The following is a 24,385-nucleotide window of genomic DNA, read 5'->3' as shown; positions in this document are numbered from 1 at the left end:
TCCTTGCCGAAAAATAAGAAAATTTAAAACCATGAGCCTTCGCATGCTCTCGCGTTATTCAATCCGCTTCTCAAGTACGCTAAGTCGTCCAATGCCCATCCCAATTGGTGATAAAGAGGCCCAGCGAGAGTTTGAGGAGCTAGTTCGTCAAAACATGAATCAAACAGACTCAGAGGGAAAGCATCCAGATGCAAAGGAAGCTCTCCCGGAAGAATTCGAGGGGGATCGCAATCCAGCCACAGGGGAAATCGGTGGTCCCAAGCAAGAACCGCTAAAGCATGGCGATTGGAGTTTTAGCGGAAAAGTAACTGATTTTTAGATATTGTTATATTTCTAATATAGGTTTTCCTTTTCAGTCTTCTTATATATCTCTATTCCGAAGAGGACAATGTAATCATAAACTATGCATAGGATATATTTATTATTCTGCTCATAATGACTTCAATCCTTCACTGAAAACATTGGTAGAGAATAATGGCAGAGCAATCAAGAAAAAAATATAAAGAAAACAACTTCAAAATACTAACTTTGCTGCTCTCAAAAGTAATATGAATTATTGCGAACTCCTGGATCTATTCAAAATTTACCGTAATATAATATTGCAAAGATACCATTAAAAAAGAATACATCTATATGTTAGAAGATATTTGCACGTTTGCAAGGTATAGCACTCGATGAAAATTACCGATATATATATCTATTATAAGAGCAGGTACACAAAAAGTCGGAACAAAAAGGAATTCCTTTCATTCCAAAACAGCAAACTAAGTTGGTGAACGCTTCTCTGCCCTTCGTGATGAAACTTTTATAAATTTGGTATAGGAAAGGGCATACTATATTAATAAACGATTGCCGTATATGTCTTATGTTTCCCTGGGGCTTACACGTATAACTCATATTTCTTGGTTGAGAATATCATTTAGGTTGATCATCAGAAAGCAATATTTCCATGGAAACAACAACTCGTAATCTCGCAGTAGCAAAAAGCAGACTATAAGAAGTGTATAATATCAACACAACCTAATGCTTTCAAAAGTTTGTTAGTTCTATATTCTTCTGGCTGTCTAATATTGTAAGTTTTTGCAGCGGCATATTGAATTTCAATATATTGGCAGTATAGAAGCTATTTTTTAAAACTATTAGACCAATTCTGCTGCGCTACCAGAGAGAAATAAAACCAAGGATACAATTTCTCTTCTTCTGATTTAAATCAAAAAAAGTACAATGACGGGTATCCTTCTCGATCATTCTCTTCCGAGTGATATCCCCAACGGCACATCTGCTGTTGATCAGCAGCAGAAACCTGCAACTAAACCAAAGGGAATCATTTATCCTCCACCCGAAATTAAAAATGTAGTTGATAAAACAGCTAGTTTTGTTGCACGATTTGGAGCTCAGTTTGAGGATCATGTGCGGGAGAATGAACGTGGTAATCCCAAATTCTCTTTTTTAAATGAGAATGATCCTTACCATGCCTATTTCCAGTATCGAATCCAAGAGGCACGAGAAGGAAAAAGTGAGTATTGTAGTTTCTTATTTATGAATGGATCCGGTGCTGATGATTTTCATCCTGTTTAGACATCACGAAGGCTGTGGATGAAAAAGATGTTGACGGAGAACTGGTTGTTGAGGAGAAGAAGCCTCCTAAGGAGCCACCAGCTTTTGAATTTATGGTGGAAATGCCAAATCTATCTGCCCAAGATCTGTAAGTTGTAACAACTTAAAATTAAATTACCTTGAACTAACATGTATAATCTCGATTAGTGATATCATTAAATTAACTGCTCAATTTGTTGCACGCAATGGCACGCAGTTCATGAATGCGCTCTCTCGTCGTGAGTCGCGCAATTACCAGTTTGATTTCATGCGTCCAAGTCACAGCCTGTTCCCATATTTTAATAAACTGGTTGGCCAGTACAGGAATGTACTCATGCCACCGAAGGGTATATTCGATAAGTGCAAAACTTTGGCCGACGACAAGCATAAAATATATGAGCGGGTATTAGAACGAGTTGAATACGCTGCATGGCAGCGGGAGGAAAAGAAGAAGCAGGAAGAAATTGAGGACGCAGAAAGACGTGAGTACAAATACTTTTATCTAAATTTTCATATAGATCTAATTGATTTATTTTTGTGCATTATCAGAGGCATTTGCACAAATCGACTGGCACGATTTTGTCGTAGTGGAAACTATTGAGTTCACTGACGCAGACGAGAATATGGAACTTCCAGTGCCTATGCTACTAGCGGATCTAGAGAGAATGACCTTAGCTGAGAAGCAAATGTCATTGCTCCGCATGAGTATCCCAGAGCAAGCTAGTGCTCCGGCCGACGGGCGTGGTAAAGAAGTGGTAGAAGAGGAAATGGATATGGAGGAGGACGAAGTGGACATGGAAGAGGAGGATGAAGAAGAGGATGAAGAGGCGAAGAAGCCTACACCTGCAGTACAAATTAAACCGCCTGAACAGATTGGTCCTATCAAAATCCGCAAGGACTATGTGCCTAAAGGTAAATACATATTGCTACATCGTCCATAAAAAATTCATTTAACTTTCTATGTTGATTTGTAGCCAAAAAACCAGCGATTAATGAGCCAAAGTCTATTTGTCCTCGCTGTGGGGAAGCGTTCCCTGCATCGGAGCTTGAAGAGCATATGCGTATCGAGCTACTTGATCCTAAGTGGAGAGAGCAAAAACAAGCTGCGGAGGCGAAGAAGAAAGAGTCTAATTTGCTTCTTAGCGGGTCTATGGTTGAACGTAACATCAAACAACTGTCAAGCTATCGTGCAGATATTTTTGGCAGCGAAGACGACACAACCATACAGCATAAACTACGTGAAGAAGAAGAGAGAAGGAAGAAGATTGAGAGGAGTAAAGTGGTGTGGGATGGGCACACTGCTACGATTAATTTGGCGAAGGAGCGTGCAACACAGGGAGTCACGATGGAGGACCAAATCTCTGCCCTCCACCGGAGCAAGGGGCTTACAGGGTAAGCAGATTTAAGTATTCCTTTTTTTGGTGACTTTATCTAACCTTTGCAAAATTTTCTCTATTTAGGGAGAGCGATATTGGTCCTCGTATCCCTGCTCCTGAAGACGAACATGCAACTAAGAGGCAAAAGACAGGATAGGCTTTGTTTTTACATGGTAGAATTTTCTATTTTCATCTGTACATTTAATTGAAAATTTCTAAATAAACACGCAAGAAAAAAATTGACTATATTTTCCAAATATAATTGATCCAAGCCGCAAAATTAAATCCGAATTGGATCCGCTTCCCTAACCCCCCTGCAAAACGACAACAAAAGATAAATCGGGTGCTTTACTTTTACTCTTATTTTCAGCATCTTTTAGATAGTCTTCTAGAACGTCATCATGTTTGCCGTTCGTTCGATCGCTCGTCCTGTGAGCAATGCCGCCTCTGCAACCAAGTAAGTGTCTCCAAGTCCGAGAATAATACTTATTTCTCGAATTTATTGTTAGATAATGGACGATCTATTTTCAATTCGCATGGCTATTCTAATGGCTCTTTTCGATCTTTTCATTTATTTGTAGTGTGGCCATGCAAACGCGCAACATGGCGACCCTAAAAGAAAGTAAGTTATCCTAATGCGAAATAGCCTGCCTAATCCTGATTACAATCTTTTACTAACAATTTGTGTCTTCTTTCTTTAGTTCAATTGCGTCTCCGGTCTGTGCAGAACATTGCTAAAATTACCAAATCGATGAAGATGATTGCCTCCACCAAGGTAGCCAAGGCTCAGCGCTCGATGGAAAGTGCACGTGCCTTTGGACAGAGCGGCAATGGTATCCGTCTTTTTTTATTGTAATCAAAACAACAATTAATGACTAATTGTTGTGTTTTTATCTTTAGAGCTCTTCGATGCGGCGGAGACCAAGCCAGTTGATGACGCCAACGTCATTTACATCACTTCCTCTTCGGACCGTGGTCTCTGTGGCGGTATCCACTCCTCTGTTGCGAAGCACACGCGCAAGCTTGCCAACGAGAACCCCTCCTCATCACTCATCATTCTCGGTGACAAGGCTAAGGCTCAGCTCTCGCGTACTAACCGCAATCAAATTCGCCTCACATTCAACCAGATCGGCAAAGATATCCCGACATATGCTGAAGCGTGTGCCGTTGCCGATATGATTGTAAAGCAAAACGTTGAATTCGACGTTGCTCGTGTTGTGTACAATCAGTTCAAGTCTGTATTGTCATATGAGGCACAAGAAATTCCGTTGTACTCCGAGGAGACTTTCAAGAGCTCTCGTAAGCATTCCTTTGAATTTATTGATGCACCATATATGCTAACTTGAGCAATGTGTAGCCAATTTCGCTGCCTATGAAATCGAAGATGATGTGCTTTCCAACTTGCAAGAGTTCACTATGGCCAATGCTGTCTACTGGGGAATGGTCGAGGGCCACGCAGCTGAGATGGCCTCCAAGCGTAATGCCATGGAGTCTGCAACCAAGAACGCCGGTAAATATTTAATCGTTCAAAAATAATGTTATGGGACGGATTTTTATATTCTTTTGATTTTCCTAGGTGAAATGATTGATAAACTTACCATGACCTTCAATCGTCGCCGTCAAGCAGACATTACCAACGAGCTTGTCGATATCATTACTGGCGCTTCTGCGCTGTAGAGAGAGGATTGATAAATATATAAAATTTTCCTTCACTTTTTTTCTCTCCCTCTCACCCTTTATAATACAAATAAAATGTTTTATCTATGAAAATAACGCCACAATTAATCGCATTTACTATCAGTAATATACTGATGCATGCTATGCTTTTTAAATAATCGCGCGTCAGTGGAAATTTTTATACGAGAGTAAGCAATATAAACAATAGTCTCAAACAGAGCCGTTGGAATCGTAGAGTTTAATCCTAAGCCAAATCTTTTCGTTTGAGAGGTAAGGGAGCTACCCCGACATCGTAGAATTCGTTCTGCGAAAGGTCTCGAGAAATCGTTTGGAGCAGATAGAAGCTTTATCTAATGCCTATTGTATTTATGATCTCACGTTTTTTAACCCTTCATTGCTAAGTTTACTCTACAGCGTTTCATTCCAAAAAACCATTTGAATCAAGCTTGTACTGCTTATCACTTGGACTAAGTATATTTATTCTAGCATGACTAATGTATGATTTTATTACCGTGTAAAGATATATTTCACCGATTCGATAGTTCAATAATCGTATTCTTGCAGGACAATAAAAAACAATAAATATATACTCAAAATTCGCGAAGTAAAGATGAATCTAATTTCACGCGCGCCAAGAACATCCGATTATTTCACTAACGCGAGCTCACTCTTCACATTTTCCAATTCGCGTCTTCTCTCATCTAATATTCGTACCAACTCATCTTTTCTCCGTTCCAAAGTTTGCGCAGCCTCCTCTAGTTGTGCGACTGCGTCACGAAGTTTTTCTGTTCCCCCACCAGTACTATCAGACTGCGCGAGCTGACTCAATTTATAATCATAAAGAGCACGGAATTCCTCTTTAAGCGTGGAGGATGATGAAGAGGTATGACTGCTTTGAAGCTCGTGTACCCGCCGTCGCAAATCATCTAGCTCTTTTCGCAAACTCTCTTCGTCCTCTTCTGTGTACGCCGACTTTCGTGAAGGAAATGAAGTTCCAGTTCGAGAGATTGAAGATCCTGCGACACCTAACTTAGTAATGTAGCTATCTGCAAGTGCAGCATTTTTAGATGGTGTCGCGCTTGTGGATCCTATCATCCTGGAAGTAAGCGTGGAGCGTTCGGAGTTTTGGTTCGATGCGTATGGACCCATAAAACGCTGTCTTAATGATTGCGGAAGGGTGGTTGGAAGCGGCTGACCACGTGTCCTGGAATTAAGAAGATGGAGAAAGGCAAGACATTGCTCTTTAGAGATCTGCTGTGTGTGGTTGACGTCGACTAATGACCAAGCTGCAGAAATATCTGGACGCGGAATCGGAAGTGAGCGGTAAAATTCTTCCAGCTGGTTAACTAAATGAGGGACGAGGAATTAGCAAAATTGGAGAAAATCTGCTCCATCTGTAACGTACATCGTATATAATTCGCTCCTCCAGCGTATTTATGGTATATATTCTCATAGGTCAACGTATCTTGAGGCGACATTGTCCAATTGAATTCCGGCTGCGCTCCGCCATACCCATAACCAGTTGACATGGTAGAGGGCAGTGGAGGATTTAAATCCAATTTGGGTTGTTGTTGTTGAGAGTATGTATTATAGCCCAGAAATGACATTTTCGAAGACGGAATAAGATTGTGCGGAAGGACAGCGGGTATCTCAACACCATTAAGTGCATTGTAGACAAGACGCATAGCAATACAGAATTCGTCAAAATCCAATTGGCCATCTTTATCGATATCGGATAAGTCCCTATAAAAGAAATACGCGTGAGAAAAATATTTAGATGAAATACATCTTAATTTTAAATGGCATACCATATTCTCTCTAGTTGAGATACTTGAAGCCCCGAGTTTAGAAACAAGCTTCTTGCCTGGTTGCCTATATCAAAGATGTGAATCCAACATCACAAGAAGAAACCAAAGCAAATGAAAGTACCAGAGATATAGCCGTTTACGGGATTTTGCCCTTGAAATATTTCCAGGTATTTTTGGCGTTCTGTGGGATCCATCATGTCTCTTCTCAAGATTATATGTCTTGAGAACTGAAATTGAATAACGGAGAGCGGCTTATGAAATGAAGCTGTGCCACTTTGTTATTTCATTGGCTAACGAGATAAAATAGTGCTCTGTAAAATATTGTTTTCGAAATAGGAACAAAGTTTCAAATGTCAAGTTATATAGGTGGGAGATGGCCACCGTCATTAGATGAGAAGCAAGAGATGCTTCTTCCAATCGCAAATGTCAAGTCCACAGCAATACGTAAGTTATCTATTAATCCCCACTTTATATTTGGCATTATACAATATAATGTTGTATTCATTTTTATAGCATCATACCTATCCCCGCGCCATATTAGCCTAGTTATACTCATCCTTCAAAATACCTCGCTCGTCCTTATGATGAGCTATTCCCGTATAGTACAGCTCCCAAACCAGCCTCTTTATCTCGCCTCTACGGCTGTTTTTCTTGCAGAGGTGATCAAAATTGCGGTTTGTTTCGGTGCACTCTGGTTCCTTGAAAAGCGGTCCTTAAGGCATGTCTTCCAGATTCTTCGCACTGAGCTTATAACCGGCGATACCGTTAAAATGTTCTTTCCTGCTTGCTTATATGCACTACAGAACAATCTTCTTTATGTCGCAATTTCTAATTTAGAAGCCGCTTCATTCCAAGTGACCTATCAGATGAAAATTCTTTCAACTGCTGTGTTCTCTGTAATCATTCTAAGGCGTACAATCACCGCTCCAAGATGGTTTGCACTCGTTTTACTGATGATTGGAGTTACTCTCGTGCAGCTACAATCAGTGACCTCAAAACCTTCCAGCGAAAACGAAGAGCCTCAGGTGATGGAGGCAGGCAAGGTCCTCCTTGCCGCTCAAAATCCTCTGCGCGGATTATTAGCAGTGATGGCAGCATGCATTTCATCCGGATTCGCTGGATGTTACTTTGAAAAGATTCTCAAATCGAACGAAACAAGCATCTGGGTTCGCAATATTCAGCTGGGATTTTCATCGCTAATTTTCTCAGTTTTGGCTATGGTTATTAATGACTGGCACGCAATCAGTGCGAGTGGTTTGTTACAAGGCTACAATACGCTCACGTATTTTGTCGTTCTCAATCAAGCACTCGGGGGATTACTTGTTGCCATTGTCGTAAAATATGCTGACAACATTTTGAAAGGCTTCGCCACCTCGCTCTCAATCATTTTATCCAGTGTGATCAGCTGCTATCTCTTTAATTTCCACTTGTCTTTTCAGTTCTGTGTTGGCGCTGCGATCGTTATGCTGGCGACCGCATTGTATGGAAGACCACCAGTAACATTTGGATCAAAGCAGCTGAAATTTTAAGCACTTTGCATTGTTTCTATTTTTTTATTTTTGTTGTATATTTTTTTAGACTATTATCAATTTTAATTATAACTTTAATGTACTGATCTAACTTCCCTATACATGGATACACAAGTGGTTTTGACCACAATAGCTTGGAATACTGTCCGATAATTATTTTGCTTTTAATAGTAGTGAGGGTAATTCATCTCCATACTTAGCATATATTTACCAGATTCTAACCTAACCTAAAATCTAGTACGCGTCAATCAAAATCGAGAAGAAAAGGAGGTGCGCGAGGAGTACATAGGATTGATTCAAGTCTTGGTTTTGGATCAATTTTAAAAAAGTGGAGAAGTAAGTGGATTAATCTAAGCTGAGTAAAAGAAATATGGATAACCCACAGACGCTCAATGAGGGAGCATCACGCAGTCTATTAAGTCTCCTGCACAGTGGAAATCCAGCAGGAGATAGTGGAGGTGGCGATCGTGATCAAGGAGCACCGCCTCCTCAGACCACACCCTCTGCACCCCCTAATCCTGTTCTTCCCGTGCAATCACCTCCCTTTATGCGTCCTGCTCCTCCACCTCCTCCGCCATTCACACAGCAGTCGCCGCCGGGTATGCCTGGTTTTAATGCAATGTTTGGTTCCCATCCACCTCCAAATCAGCCTCCTCCACCACCTTTCGCTTCTCTAATTCCGCAAATGCAAATGCCGTTAAGACCCCCTAATTTTCCGCAGCCTCCTCCGCCGCATATACAGCAATCGCCCAACTCGATTGCACTACTATTGCAGAGCTTGAATGCCCCTGCCCCTGCCCCTGCTCCGGGTGAAATTCCGAATCCTGCTACGGCGTCGCCTGAACCTCTCACGAGCGCTACAGCTGTCTCTGCCCAGGAAAAAGCAGGAGAGGAATCGAATGCGACTGATATGCTGAAGAAGATGCTATTCGGGTTAGGCAAGCCGAGCCCATCGTAAGTTCATGCTTTGAATTTTAATGTATTTACTTGGTTACATTATCAACGATTGTATTATTCTGATAATTATAGTACCTCTTTGGAGAAAATCCAAGCTGACAATCAGCAACCTCTAGGGCCAAGCCAAGAGCGCTTACCTGCTTCGCAAGAGTCTAAGGAATTAGCTTCCGAGGTCCTCGACTACCATGCTCTCGCCGACGGAGTACAAGGATCGCCTGCTCGAGCTATTTCACCTATCAGTGCTAATGATTCCAAATTTACCTACAGAAATCCTTTTCTCTTGTTACAGCAGGAGTCTACAGAAATTTCTGTTGAGGAAAAGCCCTCTACCCCTCCTGCTGTTCAGCAAGCTCAACCCACACAATCGCAGACACCTCGACAACGCACTTCTATTTCTGAGCCAAAAACTCCAGTACATAGTGTGGATTCATCATTACCAACACACTCTGCATGGAACGTTCGTGCAGCGAGATTGAATAGGTTTGAGTTGCGGTTTAGTGCGTGTAACGATCAATCTATAACCTTGGACTTTATTTTCAATTTAGTGGGGCCAACGGCTATCGTTTGCCTAATGAGAGCATCGCCTACGATTGCCAGGCGGGCAATGAAGGTGGTATCTCAAGCAAAGATCTGCGTGTGACGGCGGTTGCGCGGATTCCAAATGAAGCTGGGTTCTTGCGCGGAAAAATTGTAGATGCAAACAACGATTATATTTGCTACGCAGTTCGAGGTAAATTCTTTACTCCTTTCTCTTTCGCTCAGATAGCTGAGGCTTACTTTTCACAACATTATTTAGGCGGGAATATTCGAGTAATCCACCAAATCAAAGGGTCCAACAAACTGCTTCGCGGCCATGTACAACGTGTTATTGACATGACACTGAGCCCAACTGGATTACCGCACCTGGCAAGCATTAGTCAGGATTGCAAGCTGATCGTCTGGAAAATTAGAGAAAGCAATTCGGAGCCTGAAGGATTCACCTACGATTTGATTTTGGAAGTGGAAGCCCCACTTAACAACAAGAACTCAAGCTTCCAACGAGCTATCTGGCACCCTACAAATGCAAATTTAATTGCAGTTGCCACAAAAGAAGGCGCGATTGTGCTGATGGAGCTTGCAAAAATGTTGAAAGGAGAGGAAAAAGACATGAGAATGAAAGATGAGCAATGGCGAGAGAGAGCAGAGGAGTTAGTTGGACATGAAAATGTAAGTAGTCACTTGACCTGTCTTGCTTTTTTTCCCTCTCTTTTTCTAACTGTATATATTTAGCCCATTACTTATTTATGCTTTTCACCCGACGGAGAAATGCTCGCTTCTGGTGACGAATCCGGGCTTATCAAGATATGGTCTGTGTCCTCACGCGCATGTCTCTTTTCATTCAGTGTCACAAATTCAAGCAAGCCTGTTGATTTTGTACAATTTACCACCGACAATCATCTCATTACTGGCCATGAGCGAAATACCAATCTTCAAATATATAAGATTACGCAGGAAAATACTGCACACCTTACTCACACGCTCACATTCCGCAAACAAGGCGATTCCTATAATCAGTTGACATACGAATCTACAACCCACCAGCTTGTTGTCGCTAATAATGCACGTTTGTCCATTATGGCCTTGAATATTGAGGGTGGAAAGTTCAAGCGGTTGGCGGAATGGCCAGTAAGGCAGCCAATTATTAGCTTTGCTGTTGTTCGAGATGAGCCAAGCAACGGATTTGCGGTTTGCGCCGCTCACACTAAAGAAGTGAGCCAGTATCACTTCAGCGCTGAAGCACTAGCATCCAGCGATGAGGATACGATACTTGCGTTAGCTGAGCAAGAGGAGCTTCCCTCAGAAAAGAACATATTAACTGCAACGGTTGAAACGGAGGCCATTGCTCTGGGAGACGGGAGTGTCGTGGAACAATCTACCGCTGTAGCAACATCTACTCTGGAGCCAACCAGCAATGGCAGTGGAATTAAGCTCTCAGGTCCTGCGGTAAACAGCGCAATTAAGAGCATGAAGACTAAAAGACGTGATGCATCGGACACAGTTCCTTTGGATGAGAAAATGCGGGATATTCAAGCAAATATCGTAGAGCGTGCCGATACCACTGAAATTGCTAATTCGTCTCTTAAAGCGAAACAGCCTGCTCAAACTACTAACCATAAGCGCGTGTCACTCTCACCCTCTTTGACCGCAACGCTCTCCATTCCAAAACATCCAGATTTGTCGCAGCTCCAGAGGGCGGATGCGGAATACGGCACCCCCCCACCGCAGCAGACTTTCGCGGATAGCTCCCCCTTGTCTGTGGCAGTGTCCACTGGTGGTGAGAGTAGCCTTTTGCCTAAAACCGAGAGTGTGGTAGAAAGCGAGAAAGAGAAAGCGACACATGCAAAGAGTGGAGAATCGATCCAAGGGCAAATGACGCGGTTGGAACAGAGAATATTAGAGCGTGTCACCAAAGTTATTGGGAAGGAGATTGGGCGTGAGATGGAAAAGCACGCACAGCGGCTCGAACAAGATCGTATTGCACACCGTACTGCCGAAACAACACACCAGGAGGCCCTTCTAAAAGTTGTATCTCAAACCCTTACTAACAACACAGGAAAGCTTATGGAGCAAAGCGTGCGTCGCGAAGTCCAAAAAACCGTGATGCCCGCTGTAATAAGAGCAGTGGCAAGCGCAATGGAAGAGCAAGTGACAAAGGCTGCTGCCGATTCCATCAATAAGGTACTCGGCAAAGCAATGTGAATTCGAGCTTTTTCTAACTTTTTTTCTTGGGTTAGACCGTGCCCACAACCATCCGAACTGTGCTCACCAGTCACATGCAACAACTCCTGGCGAAGCCAACGCTTGCCAGCAATATAGCAGATAGTCTCACCAAGAACCTGCAATCACAACTCGACGAACTTGTTTCTGAAACTGTGCGCAAAAATATGTCGACCGTCCAGCATCATTTAAGTGTGGCACAGGAAGAGTATTTACGCGGGTTGGAAGCAAAGTTGAGTCAAGAAGCACGCGAACGCGAGGCAGGGCTTAAAGAACAATTGGCACGTTTACACACAACCGTGGAGAGTCTTTCTGAGATGGTGCGGCAATTGACGGTTTCGGGCGCTGTCCCAGGGGATGGAAGTGGATATCTTAAGCGTAACCATATACAGCACCCGCAACTCCCGCAGCATCCACAGCATCCACAGCACCCGCAGCATCCGCATCCCCCTCCCTCGCAGCCAGCACATCATGAGGAGTATTTAAGAAGCAGTGTCGAGCGCAAGCCCTCGATTACATCCATGTCGCCCGCACACATGGAAATCAAACTAAGTGTTGACCAGAGCGTGATGGCAGGTGACTTCGAGGAAGCCTTTACTAAAATTCTCACAGCGGATGACTCTATCCGCGGACTGCTGCTCACTCGAATGTGCTCCAGACTTCATCCAAAATCCGTATTTCCGCCTGCCGGGCCAGGTGTCAGTCAGCCGGTGCTTCTGTCCCTGCTCTACGAACTGACGCAGGACCTGGCGTCTTCAGAGCGCATTTCCTGGGTGGGCGAGATTCTCTACCACCTCAATCCCAAAGATCCTGTGATCCAGGACCACGTCAGACGTTTGGCTCCTGAGATGGCTCAGCGCCTCAAGTCCCGATACTACGCCGTGATGGCCACAGAGCAGGGCGAGACAGCCCATGTGCGGGATCTGCAGCTCTTGATTCGGGTTGTGCAGTCGTATGCAGACTAATTTCTACTCGTTTAGAGACTCTTGGTCATTTTGTTCGATATTATGTTTATTTTTTTTTTTTTTTGGGAATGGATGGTTTTGTGTTTTCATAATTGTACGGCTTATATGTTAGTGTTTCGCTTATAAAATATTAAAGAATAAGTGTATTGCTATCCCAGATTCCGTCCGTTGGTTGGCGGGCATTTAAGGTTTCCTTCTCCAATAACCGATGCAGGCACGGCTGGGATTGTGTGACTAACACCGGAGCCTCTTTCAGAAGTCTACTCTTGGCTTCAAACTTTTTGACCAAACGGAGTTTTGTGGGGCATTGCACAGTATGCATATCGTTGTTCTTTTGCTCCAGTTCTCTCCGCCAAGTTCTCATCACATTCCCCTCATTAATAATAATCTTGGTTTCAATCCCATGCACGCATCGGCCGTTCTACCAACCCTATATAGCCTTTAGATACCTGTCGTCTCTAATATTTCCCCGTCGAAGAGTGTGGAGCTAATTCATAGAATGCGCGTGTGGCGATGGCTTCTCCTACTACTTGTGCTTGCCATTCTTCCCCACGGACAAGCGCTGGATACCCCTCTAAAGCGCGTCGAATTGCTGACCCATACACTCGATACCCCTCGGCCTGGGACTTTAAACCCTCTTGACCGAGTACGCCTTAATGTGCACGCGTACGGACAAACATTCCGCTTACATCTTGAACCTAATGCCGAAATTTTTCACGCGGAAGCCACCGCCACGGTTTATCACGACGGCGACAAAAGCACAGAGGCGATGAGGAGAGAGGATTGGTGGATTTATCGTGGATGGGTTATTGAGGAAGACCAGAGTGATAAGCGTTGGATTCGAGAGAAGGCAGGAGCGGTGATGGAAAATGAGAGGAAAGGACACAGAGGTTGGGCACGGATCGTATTCCATAGAGAAGGGTATGTTCTGAGTGGGATTGCTATAGTTCAAACAACCTATGAATTGATGTATCTCTATGACTCCAACTAAACGTATATATTTTATAGAGAGGAGCAGATTTTCGAAGGTGCTTTTACGATTGGAGAGGAGATGTATCACATCCGAAGCGCTCGCAAATACCATCTTACTAAACGGGATGACGATCCGATGGTACATAGCCCATCAGAACGTGATATGATGCACAAAGACACGCGAATGATTATTTATAGCTCGAGTGATATGCATCTTGCACCGAGAGGCCTAGGAGAGGATGTCATGGAGTGTGGGACTAAGCAGCAGCATGCCACACCTCAGTTGCTACCAATGCCCCATAATTCACAAGATGTAAATATAACCGCTTGGAGACAGGATCAGACATTCTCCCGTTACATGAAATACCACCACAAACGGCAAATAACTCCTACCCTTGGAGTTCCTAGACCCCCTAGTCCATCTGACAATGGGCTTAACACTGGCTGCCCAAAATCCCGTAAAATTCTCTATCTTGGTATGGCGGCAGATTGTACCTATGTGCGTACTCATACCAATGTCACGGAGGCAAAACGGCAGATCATAACCAACATTAATATCGCGTCAGGTGTATACGAAAAATCTTTCAACGTATCCTTGGGTATTATCCTGATCGACCTGCGCTCTACCTGTGGGACCCCTGCATGGAACCAGGAATGCAGCGATGATTACACGATAAATAGTAGGCTTAATGATTTTAGCATGTGGAGAGGAACCAGAGGAGATGACGGTGCAGGGCTATGGCACTTGATGACCAAATGCAAGTACGTAGAACTGATATCTTCTCAAAAATGCTCCTAGGCCTTTGTCGCCTCAATCAAATATCAAACTAAAACCGACTTTTAAATTGATAGTACGGGAACTCGGCTTGGCCTCGCCTGGATTGGGCAACTGTGTAGCATTAGTAGCTACAAGCAGGTAGAAGAGCACACTGTGAATTGGGTTTCGGGAACGGGTATATCCACGGTCACCAGGGACGAGTGGAAAGTGGTAGCTCATGAAATTGGGCATTCGTAAGCATCTTCACGATTGTCGATTCTATTCTTGCATACTTATAAAATGCTGTAGATTCGGGGCAAACCATGATTGCACTGAACAGGCATGCTCCTGCAAAGATAAAGACAAAGACAAATGCGATTGCTGCCCGCTTTCAGCTACAGAATGTGATACCAAAAATTTATATCTGATGAATCCAACTAGCAACGTTATAACGGATGAATTCTCCCCATGCTCTATCCGCTCTATCTGCTCCTCGCTCGTGAAAACTAGCTATTGCCTCCAAGGTATATATCCCAGTTCAACTCCCCTGCATATGATAAATAGGGCATCTAACTATTGCCTCACACTTCCATCACTCCAGATCCGGGGAAAAAGCACATAGAGTCTCTTGGAGTCTGTGGCAACGGTATTCTTGAAGAAGGAGAAGAGTGTGATCCGGGCGAGCAAGACGATGATTGTTGTATCGCTGCTACATGTAAGCTTAAACCAAATGCAGCGTGTAGCGACGCAAATCATAGCTGTTGTGAAAAATGCCAACCCAAAGCTGCCGGTTCGATATGCCGACAAGCAATATCCGAGTGCGACCTGACCGAGGTGTGCACTGGGGTAAGCCCTGTATGCCCCGAAGACAAGCGTATCCCAGATGGTACAAAATGCGGAAGTAAGATGGATTTACGATGCGCTTCGGGGCTATGCACTTCGCGGGATGCACAGTGCGCCATACGCGGTGACAAGCATCTCAACCTGACCCGACAATGCCAGTGGAAAGCTGATATCTGCGATATGTATTGCGTTGACCCAGATGACGCGAAATCTTGTATTCAATTGACGGGCAATTTTATCGATGGAACTCCATGTGGAAACAAAGGAGTTTGCACGCGTGGCCAATGTATTGGAAATATACCACGTAAGTCGATGACTGTACTCCCAGATTTTCTAGTAGGCACACTCTAACCTCTTTAATCATATCAGCTGATCCAATTCTTGACTGGATTCAAAGCAATAGCCGCATAGTGATACCCGTTGCCATCGTAATAGGTCTGCTTGTATTTGTCCTTCTCTTTTTCTTCATTCGGGCTTGCGTTATCTGCTATCGAAAGCGTCGTCTTGAGCCACTTCAAGGCTCCGATACTGCTACTCCGGCGTCCACCCTCTTCCCTTCGTCGCTAAAGGAGGAATATCTGAAAAATGAATCTAATGGATTGCTCATGCCTGTATCTAGATTATCGACGTCGTCGCGGCTATCAGCGTCTACGTTGAATTCTTTTCTGGAACCTCCCCCATCGCCGGAAGCAAGAGGGGAGGTAACAGAAGTGAATGCATGGCCTATCTCGTATATTTCGCAAAATTCTAACCAAGACACATTAGTTCACGCAATAGAGCTGGAAGGAAGCCCGAGAAGAGAAAAGGAAATGACAATTTGAAGAGTGGGAAGGTGCAAGCGCGAAGTGATGGGATGTAGCACTGGATTTTTTAGACGATAAGCTCGCCAATTGGGACTTTATTTTGTTGCCGATTATTTATTTTTTTCTTGCTTTTGGCTGATACCTTTATTTATTTCCTGTTATTCTTATTATCGTTGAAACTATAATATTTATTCTGATGGTTAAACTATTCTTGCTGTCAATTCTGCTCCATGTACCTATTTATTAGCAAAATTGCTTAAATAACCTTTGCATTCCATATCCCCTCGTTCCTCTAACAAAAATTATAATTTATTTATCTATGAAAAAGCTCTTGAAATGATTGAAAATAAAACTACATCCCCTGTCCTGGAGCTGTATTATATATATATCTAATGAATACAAATGAATAAATGATATAAGGTATCTTTAAGCATTACTCCTCGTTAGAGAGCAGGATTCTATTTATATAGATTGGAAAATAAAATTCTTGAAAATCGCCTAATTATTATAATGTTGATAGCCGTGCTGTTGTGGATGAATAACGGGCGACTTTCGCAGGTGGATCGTACGCAAGTGATAGCGCAGCTGATCTGCGTCGTCAAAACTATGGGTGCAGAAATCGCAAGTGTATACCATGATTTTTTGGCGGGGAGGAGAATAAGGGGAGGGAAAACGACGAAAGTAAAAAAGGATTGGCTTTATATGAGGCGGGCGATAGGATAGGATCAAGATTTGGGCCTAATATCTTGTACAATGTGCACAAAGACTATATTTATTTGGTGTACCTTCACTACTAAGTTGTGCTTCACGCGTGGACCCATGGAATGGTTTTGCACGCTCAGTTTATACTTCGAACGCCCACCTCGGAAAGCGTCTTACTAATTTGTGTGATAGGTGTCAAACCCTGATGCGAGGTTTGCAGGCCTACCACAGAATACAGAACGAGCACTTATCAACGACGACAATCACGTTAATACCATTCCAAACTTGCTTTATGTATCCTCCTGATTTCCACTGTTTAAAGGATGCGTGCTCTAGATCTATTTCTGAAAGGTTGCTTCTTTTATACAAGAATTAAGAATTATAGATGGAAACATTCAAATTGATTTCCCGATCAAGCCAGGGAGCAAGTTTCGTTCTACCGTTGATTTTATTTTGTATCTCGAGTTACTAATGACCATAACTACCTCGGGCCGTTGGTTTATCGAATCCACTACTGGACGAATCCTACTTCTCCGTGGAGTAAACCTTCCTTGTAAGTCACCTCGAGATCTCCCTTCATTACCCGGTGATAAGGCCTGGCAAGACCATGATCGCCATGTCTCCTATGTGGGGATGCCATTCCCGCTTGAGGAAGCCGATGAGCATTTTAAGAGATTAAGGGACATGGGATGGAGAGTAGTGAGGTTTTGTGTGTGTTGGGAAGCAATTGAACATGAGGCCCCGTAAGTATATGATTACCTCTACTCCCTGATGCTCTGACTAACAAGAGTCATTTTCGGTTCGTCTTAGCGGTGTATATGATGAAGAGTATTTAGAGTACGTAGTGAAGATGCTTGAAAAGGCTAGGGACTACGGACTGCGGGTATTTATAGACCCGCACCAGGATATGGTAAAATATTCTTGTATTTTTGTTTCTAAGGAGGTGGCCTTGCGATTGAATTAGGCTTACAAATATAGTGGAGTCGTCATTGTGGAGGATCTGGTGCACCTGGTTGGATTCTTACTCTAATCGGCTTTAATCCTGAGAATTTTCAGGCGACTCAGGCTGCCATAACACAGAGCCAAACGCAACCCGAGGAATATCTACCCATGGTTTGGACCACAAACGCTGTTCGTCTTGCAACTTGCACTATTTTCACTCTCTTCTTTGCTGGATCCATCTATGCTCCTCTATGCATAGTGGACGGTGTGAACATACAGGAATATCTACAGCGTCACTTTCTAGATGCCATCTTAGTGCTTGCAAAGCGAATTCATGATGCTGGGATGGAAGATGTAGTCCTGGGATATGATACGCTCAACGAGCCACTGAGAGGATATGTGAACCATACTGATCTCAGGTTGCCCAAGAAAACGCTTCTCAATGCAGGGCTCATGCCCACGCCATTCCAATCGATGCTCCTCGGTCAAGGCTTTACCACCGATCATGTGGAGAAATGGAACCCCAGCATGCTCATCCGACGTACAAGCAAAGTGACGATTGACCCGCATGGCTTATCAGCCTGGGATATTTCTGAAGATGTATGGACTCGACGGCCTAACACGCCTTTCCCCCCTTGGGAGAAGTCGCCTCAGTGGAAACGTGGCACTTGTCTCTGGGCGCAACATGGTGTCTGGGATCCAGTGACACGCACACTTCTTCGGCCTGACTATTTTGCACGCCACCCGGAAACCTCTGCGCCAGTGGATTGGCTAAACGATTGTCTCCGCCCATTTCTCCGACGCTATGTCGATGCACTTCACTCAATTGACCCACAGCTTATTATATTTTTACAAACGGCCCCTACGCTAGATCCCGTCTCTATCCTGTCGTCAGAGGAAACCCAAATTCAACAGATAGCATATGCTCCACATTACTACGAAGTGATGTCACTGATGTCGAAACAATGGCGAAACTGGACGATTGATTTTGTTGATTACTTTGGAGATGATAAGAGGGGATTGAGGACGCTGTTAAAGGCGCTGCGATGGGGAGAGAACGCAGTGCGAGGATGCATTGCTAAGCAGGTGGAATATATGATAAAGAAAGTGGAGGGCCTGGGAGAATACCCTGTGCTTTTTGGAGAGGTAGGAATACCATTTGATCTTAAAGGTAAACTGTGCCCTATTTTCGTTACCTCCTCCGTCCTAGTGTTCTTGGAGCTAATTTTTGCCTATTCTCTCTCGCCATTTTTCGTACAACAGATTCGAAGAACTCAGAGGTGCTTTTGTTGAGTTCACCTCAGTCTCGTGCTATGGACGCTGTTTTATGTGGAATGGATGCCAACTTGGCGTCTTATACAATATGGAATTATTGCGCCGAAAACACACTGGAGCGTGGTGACTGGTGGAACGATGAGGATTTTAGCGTTTTTCAAAGAGCAAATGGGTCAACCGAAAATGCCCGGGATCTTTTGGTTCTGCACCGAGCATATCCTATGAAATTATCAGGTAGTCCTATTTCATTTTCCCTCACGTTTTCTCCAGTCCCAGAGGCAAAGCTCGTCGTGTACGGGGGCTCGAAGTTTCCTACGGAAGTCTTTCTACCCAAGCGTGTTTTTCCAAGCCCGGTTGCTACAGATCTGAAAGAGGAGGATATGGGTCTGGGAGCTGCAAATGTAAAGGTACAAATAAGTGATGGGTGGTGGCAAGTGTTAGAAGAGGAAGAGCACTGGTGGATCTTGGGGTGGTGGGCAGACCAAAGTCACGGTAAAACTGAGCACTGGCTCCATGTGATGGGCGTTTTGCAGCAATAAAATCAACCATTCATTCGATCCTTGTAAATTGATTATATATTTCCATGCTACAGATTGTGTAAATAATGTCAGTAATAGATTCTATTTTTCTTCTGCTATGCCGTATTTTTTGCCTGAAAAGATCTAGGTTGAATGCTAACTTTGCAGCCCGCTCTTTTGCCCTTTTATCCGAACTACATTATGAAGCATTTATAATTTAAAACTCGTAGTATGCTGTGAGTTGATAGGGGTTCATATGTAAGATGGCCAAGTGTCTAACTCACTGCAGAAAGGTTATTGAAGAAGACATCCGGTCTAACTTAGATTTTAGCCATTTCTCTTCAGTGTTTCTTTTACCTTTAAAATATGATGATCCCATTACCACTTATAGAGTGCATATGCATCTAAATATGATTCATTTATGAGCAAATCTCTAACTAATTTCCAGCAAGATTGTGAGAAGAAAAATCGTATTCCCAAATGTCCTTATTTAATGGGTCATTTAGGAATACGGCATTTCCCTGTGTGATATTATCACCAAAATAAAAAAAAAACAAATCTTTAATATTGATGGTACAATATAAGTAAAAGATGAATATTATAAAAGCTTGAAGTTTAATGCTGCAAGATATATACTGTATTTTCATAATAGTGCAATACATGATCAACTTCCGATATTACTTGATATATGCAAAGTAAAGATATGCAATATATAAAATCATGTCAAAGACAAATAGTATTTCATTCTTTTTTAATTTTCGTTGGCAAATTTTAAAAATGAATATAAAATATTCTTTCGAGGAAATGTTTCTTTACCTGCTGGATTCCCATTTGTATCATAGTAGTTGGTTTCGTATACCTCCTTGGGGAACATTTCTCCTTCGGATTCACATAAATTGCCCAATGCTGTCTCTAGATTGACTCCGAATGAAAAGGACTTATAATTGGATATAAACAAGTATATGGCAGATTCTGAAGAGGATGAAGATGAATACCCCCACACTAATGTTGAGTTACAACGAAGTGAAATATAAAGATGGAGTTGCTGAGGAGTATTCTCATTGAACCAACTTGAAAATTTAGACTCCATCTTTTTGGCACAGTCTTTCATGTAACTGGGATCGTCTCTTTCATGGTTTTTCACCTGAATAGCAATGCATGAATAGCTTCCATCGCGAAAACGAACTGGAATCAAAAGATCTATTTCTTCACTATTTTTGGAAAGGGCGATGGCCGCTCTTCGCTTCCAGCAGATTTTGAACAGATCAACTCCAACATCACATTTGAATAGATTCTCGTAGATGTTAAGAAAATGATTGAAGGCTACCTCTGCTTCACAAAATGAGCCAAGTATTTGCCTCAGGGTGGTTATATCCTTCACCAATTCGCAAGGTATACTATTTATTACAGACGGTTGGCTAAGAAGAAATAGATAAGGTAAAATTGTGGTACATCTTCTATTCATAAACTATGGAGTTACCTTTTGTCAATATCCTGCACTTTAGAAATGGATTTATTTTCGTCTGAGAGCAATGCTGACAGGAACAATTCCACTGAAATCTGGTTACCAAATATCGATTTGCTAGCTAGTTGCATAGCACGTAGAAGTGCGATACGAACCGCTATTTCACCACACCCTCCTCCGTGAGCAACTCCTCGGTGCACAGCATCTACCAAAATATTTACAGAATCTGCCCATTTCTTATCGTCATCAAGACCAGCAAGTGCTCCTGCTGCAAGAAATGGCTCTGATGGGTATGTGAGAAATACCTCCGTTCGATCTGACGAAATTCCTAGGGCTGTGGCCATATGATCTGCTACCAATGTCTGTGCAAATATAGCCATAGGAGAGAATCTTATTGCTGCAAGACAGGCGATCTGAGCTAGGGCTGTTAGTTTTGTGTCTCCTGAAGTTCCCATTAGTTTGTCTTTTGCTAATAAAACTACATCTTTTAAATTCGATTTGTTTGCTAGGAGTGCTCCAAAAAGTGGGCGGCCATAGAGGGCTAGCTGATGAGGAGTAGGATTTTCTGGCATGTTTTTGGCTAGTGCATCTGTCGTCGCCACATCGAAAAAGGATTGAAAGTATGTAAAATCTGCTTCGCGCGCAGAAGAATCCAATTCATATTTTGAAGAGAAATTATTGATAGTCATGCTAGTACTTAGGCACACAGAGAATAGCCCTTCCCAACGAAGATAACAAATGCCACGACGCCACATACGAAACTTCTTAGAACAGTTTATTTGCGCAGTCCCCTTTCCTCTCTCAAAGAGTTCGTGAGCTTCATCAAGACAACAAACAATCTTGATACTCCCAAATCCTGTTCCAAATTCATGATTGTTCAGAAAGGAAGTATCAAAGATTGCCTTTTTTGCAGCGGTTTTCGAAGCTTCGTCTTTGAAATAGCTAAATAAATAGAAAATGCAAGCATATTGAATATATCAATTTAAACGCCAGCAAATTTAGAATATTATATTCGCATTGAATATTACCTTTCATATTTATTCTTAATACGATTCCAAAATTGCTCACATTTTGTTCGTTGCTCAATCTGCATCTTCCAAAACTCGCTAGGCTCCAACATCTGCTCCTTAATTACTTCAACTGATGCAAGCATAATCACTGCAAATATTTGAATGCCATCTTCACTGCCCACCTCTAGTTGATTGAATACCCAATCGATCAGAGGGGATGCCGGAGGAAAACCAGTTGATCCGGGATTTCGCTTGCAAATATATAGTACATGCACAATTTTGGCGATCTGTGAAATCATTCGGGTTTTGCCATAACCTGAACTCTGCACTAGCGATATGAAGGGAACTACTCTTATACTATACCGCCTCCATTCTCTATGGCACCATAGCATATATTCGATAAATCGCTCAACTGCAGAATTAGGATCCATATAGTCAGTGTTAAGAGCTTCTTTTACGAACTCAAAGGGAGGTTTGTACAATTGTTGGAAAGTAAGTTTGGCTAAGCATCACATGTTAATAAGAAAATTACTCTGAAAAATTATCATAAATATAATCTAAGAAAATACCTTCAAGAGCTCTTCTTTGGAGAATACTCTGTCTTAACTCTTTTTGACGATTCAATAGACGATCTCGAATATAGCCTTTTACACTAGGATCATCAGATTGTGTGAGCTCCTCTTTATAAAATTTTATGAGACCTAATATGATGAAATAATAGCGGGAATTTAGTTAATAATTGGGTGGAGCTACTTATGTACCTTTAATCGACGAAATTTTTATTGCAAGATCACTCAAAGTAATTTGCTCAGCTGGATTATCGGAAGTGTCTTGGTTGTCTTCCATTTCGACATCGGCATCCTTATCAAATTGTTCATCCACCTTCATAGCAAAATGAATTAGCAGCGAAGGGAAAATTTGACAAACGTATTGATTAAATCTTTTGCCTCTTGGTTTATATAAATCGATATCGTCATCCTAACTAATATACACTTTTTTTAAAGATATATTAACGGTTGCAGATGCTTCTGAAACTTTGCTTCTCTAATATATAGAGAATTAATTCTGAGGTCACAGTTATTTGGTAGATATCATTTGAATTAGCTCAATTGTCATATTGTCTTTTGTGCTATCAACACTAGTGCTATCTTAGTCAACCATAAAATCTCTTGACCTTTTTTATGCACGCTTTTCATCATTTTCCCAGCAGCCTCCTTTGCTTCAAAAGTGTGCAGAGGTAAGTGCCAGAAATAGAAGTTCTGTGCAATTCTGTGCGCCTGCCCATGGCAATATCAGTGGTGCATGGGGATGTACAAATATATCAGAAAAGCCGATAATGAACCCGTATGCCATGTGTCATACTGGACAGACTCCGCGATTCTATACGCAGAGAAACTTTCAGGATAACTACGAAGAAGCGAGCGGATAGTGGACTGCGGTCGGCGGGGCCACCCACTGTAAGTCGGACTGCTGGTCTACATTTAACAGCATCTATATAGTGTGTCAAAGACATGGTGGCGCGCAATCAAGGTGGCGAGCCTTCTACATTACTAACTCGATTACAAGCTATTATACATGATCTAAATATTTGTTATAAGAGCCCATCTTTGCTATACACAATACATTTTCGTTTACATTTTTGCTAGGATTTCATGCTTTATGGAATGCTACACTAGCAATACAATTTTTTTTCATCCATAATCCATTTATATAGTCTTTATTTTTTAATATATTCATCGAGGAAGATATAAATTTTAAGCAAAGAATCTTAATTGAATCCATCCTATTCTGTTAAAAATGTTTGGTAACCACTACGCCAAAAACATTTAGGTAATACCTTTAGTCTACTTTTTTTTTAGAAAAGTAGACTAAAGGTATTATCTAAATGGTATATACACTCCTTTTTATTTAGATCTAAATAAAAAAAGAGTATACATACCAAGGAAGAAAGGAGATAAGAATAAAAGTATAGGAAAGGAAAGGTAGAAAAGTGGATATCATATATATAATAGAGCATATAGTTTGAAACTAAAGTTAAATAATTATTTATATATAATAGAAAAAGAAGTTAAAATAAAATATATGTAAAATAAGATAAATAAGTTTGATCAAGTTTATCCTTTTTATGCTTAAGCGTACAAAAAACAATTTTTATGTTTTGTGGCTTATATCACCTAGTCTTTGTTACTAGGTTAGTTTGAACTAGGAAAGAAAGGTAATAACTCCGTCTTTTATTCCAAAATGCAAAATATTCAAAATATTTACTCAAATAACGATGTAATAAATATTAGAATCATGTAGAAAATATGGCATATATTTGATGTTTGGAGTTTATGAGACCAATTTCTATTGCCAAGAGTAAGCGGCAGCGTTTCTAGGGCGATTTGCGGGTTGTTCACAATGGTTTAAAATATATATGTGACGTCACGAAGC

The 24,385-nt window shown here is 42.1% G+C and overlaps 9 protein-coding genes across 9 annotated transcripts; 7 read left to right on the top strand and 2 right to left on the bottom strand.

Moving 5' to 3' along the window:
- Positions 1-31: 31 nt before the first annotated feature.
- VTP21DRAFT_5589 (uncharacterized protein) lies at positions 32-319 on the top strand (the record flags this gene model as incomplete). The annotated part of the gene is made up of 1 exon (XM_069396126.1): positions 32-319. The coding sequence occupies one exon, from the start codon at positions 32-34 to the stop codon at positions 317-319; it is 288 nt and encodes a 95-aa protein (XP_069247670.1).
- Positions 320-1,224: 905 nt separating this feature from the next.
- VTP21DRAFT_5588 (uncharacterized protein) lies at positions 1,225-3,129 on the top strand (the record flags this gene model as incomplete). The annotated part of the gene is made up of 6 exons (XM_069396125.1): positions 1,225-1,516; positions 1,579-1,705; positions 1,765-2,078; positions 2,146-2,508; positions 2,571-2,988; positions 3,057-3,129. The coding sequence occupies 6 exons, from the start codon at positions 1,225-1,227 to the stop codon at positions 3,127-3,129; spliced, it is 1,587 nt and encodes a 528-aa protein (XP_069247669.1).
- A 244-nt stretch (positions 3,130-3,373) lies between these two features.
- Positions 3,374-4,649, top strand: VTP21DRAFT_5587 (uncharacterized protein; the record flags this gene model as incomplete). The annotated part of the gene is made up of 6 exons (XM_069396124.1): positions 3,374-3,429; positions 3,554-3,594; positions 3,674-3,805; positions 3,873-4,271; positions 4,330-4,482; positions 4,549-4,649. The coding sequence occupies 6 exons, from the start codon at positions 3,374-3,376 to the stop codon at positions 4,647-4,649; spliced, it is 882 nt and encodes a 293-aa protein (XP_069247668.1).
- Positions 4,650-5,294: 645 nt separating this feature from the next.
- VTP21DRAFT_5586 (uncharacterized protein) lies at positions 5,295-6,654 on the bottom strand (the record flags this gene model as incomplete). The annotated part of the gene is made up of 4 exons (XM_069396123.1): positions 5,295-5,995; positions 6,055-6,392; positions 6,458-6,521; positions 6,579-6,654. 4 exons carry the CDS (start codon positions 6,652-6,654, stop codon positions 5,295-5,297), a joined length of 1,179 nt encoding a protein of 392 aa, XP_069247667.1.
- A 153-nt stretch (positions 6,655-6,807) lies between these two features.
- Positions 6,808-7,986, top strand: VTP21DRAFT_5585 (uncharacterized protein; the record flags this gene model as incomplete). The annotated part of the gene is made up of 2 exons (XM_069396122.1): positions 6,808-6,901; positions 6,971-7,986. 2 exons carry the CDS (start codon positions 6,808-6,810, stop codon positions 7,984-7,986), a joined length of 1,110 nt encoding a protein of 369 aa, XP_069247666.1.
- Positions 7,987-8,356: 370 nt separating this feature from the next.
- On the top strand, positions 8,357-12,665 carry VTP21DRAFT_5584 (uncharacterized protein; the record flags this gene model as incomplete). The annotated part of the gene is made up of 6 exons (XM_069396121.1): positions 8,357-8,940; positions 9,016-9,423; positions 9,489-9,673; positions 9,740-10,149; positions 10,213-11,661; positions 11,718-12,665. The coding sequence occupies 6 exons, from the start codon at positions 8,357-8,359 to the stop codon at positions 12,663-12,665; spliced, it is 3,984 nt and encodes a 1,327-aa protein (XP_069247665.1).
- Positions 12,666-13,164: 499 nt separating this feature from the next.
- Positions 13,165-16,058, top strand: VTP21DRAFT_5583 (uncharacterized protein; the record flags this gene model as incomplete). The annotated part of the gene is made up of 6 exons (XM_069396120.1): positions 13,165-13,586; positions 13,674-14,399; positions 14,490-14,648; positions 14,704-14,918; positions 14,996-15,541; positions 15,607-16,058. The coding sequence occupies 6 exons, from the start codon at positions 13,165-13,167 to the stop codon at positions 16,056-16,058; spliced, it is 2,520 nt and encodes an 839-aa protein (XP_069247664.1).
- Positions 16,059-17,213: 1,155 nt separating this feature from the next.
- VTP21DRAFT_5582 (uncharacterized protein) lies at positions 17,214-19,498 on the top strand (the record flags this gene model as incomplete). The annotated part of the gene is made up of 4 exons (XM_069396119.1): positions 17,214-17,485; positions 17,553-17,652; positions 17,721-18,855; positions 18,948-19,498. 4 exons carry the CDS (start codon positions 17,214-17,216, stop codon positions 19,496-19,498), a joined length of 2,058 nt encoding a protein of 685 aa, XP_069247663.1.
- A 1,109-nt stretch (positions 19,499-20,607) lies between these two features.
- Positions 20,608-22,840, bottom strand: VTP21DRAFT_5581 (uncharacterized protein; the record flags this gene model as incomplete). The annotated part of the gene is made up of 6 exons (XM_069396118.1): positions 20,608-20,621; positions 20,690-20,895; positions 20,958-21,884; positions 21,971-22,454; positions 22,522-22,653; positions 22,714-22,840. The coding sequence occupies 6 exons, from the start codon at positions 22,838-22,840 to the stop codon at positions 20,608-20,610; spliced, it is 1,890 nt and encodes a 629-aa protein (XP_069247662.1).
- Between the last annotated feature and the right edge of the window lie 1,545 nt (positions 22,841-24,385).

The sequence above is a fragment of the Calcarisporiella thermophila genome (assembly GCF_041956535.1).
Source record: "Calcarisporiella thermophila strain CBS 279.70 unplaced genomic scaffold VTP21scaffold_23, whole genome shotgun sequence".
NCBI lineage: Eukaryota > Fungi > Calcarisporiellomycota > Calcarisporiellomycetes > Calcarisporiellales > Calcarisporiellaceae > Calcarisporiella > Calcarisporiella thermophila.
The sequence above is the reverse complement of the archived record's forward strand: the minus strand, read 5'-3'. Positions and strand labels throughout refer to the sequence as shown.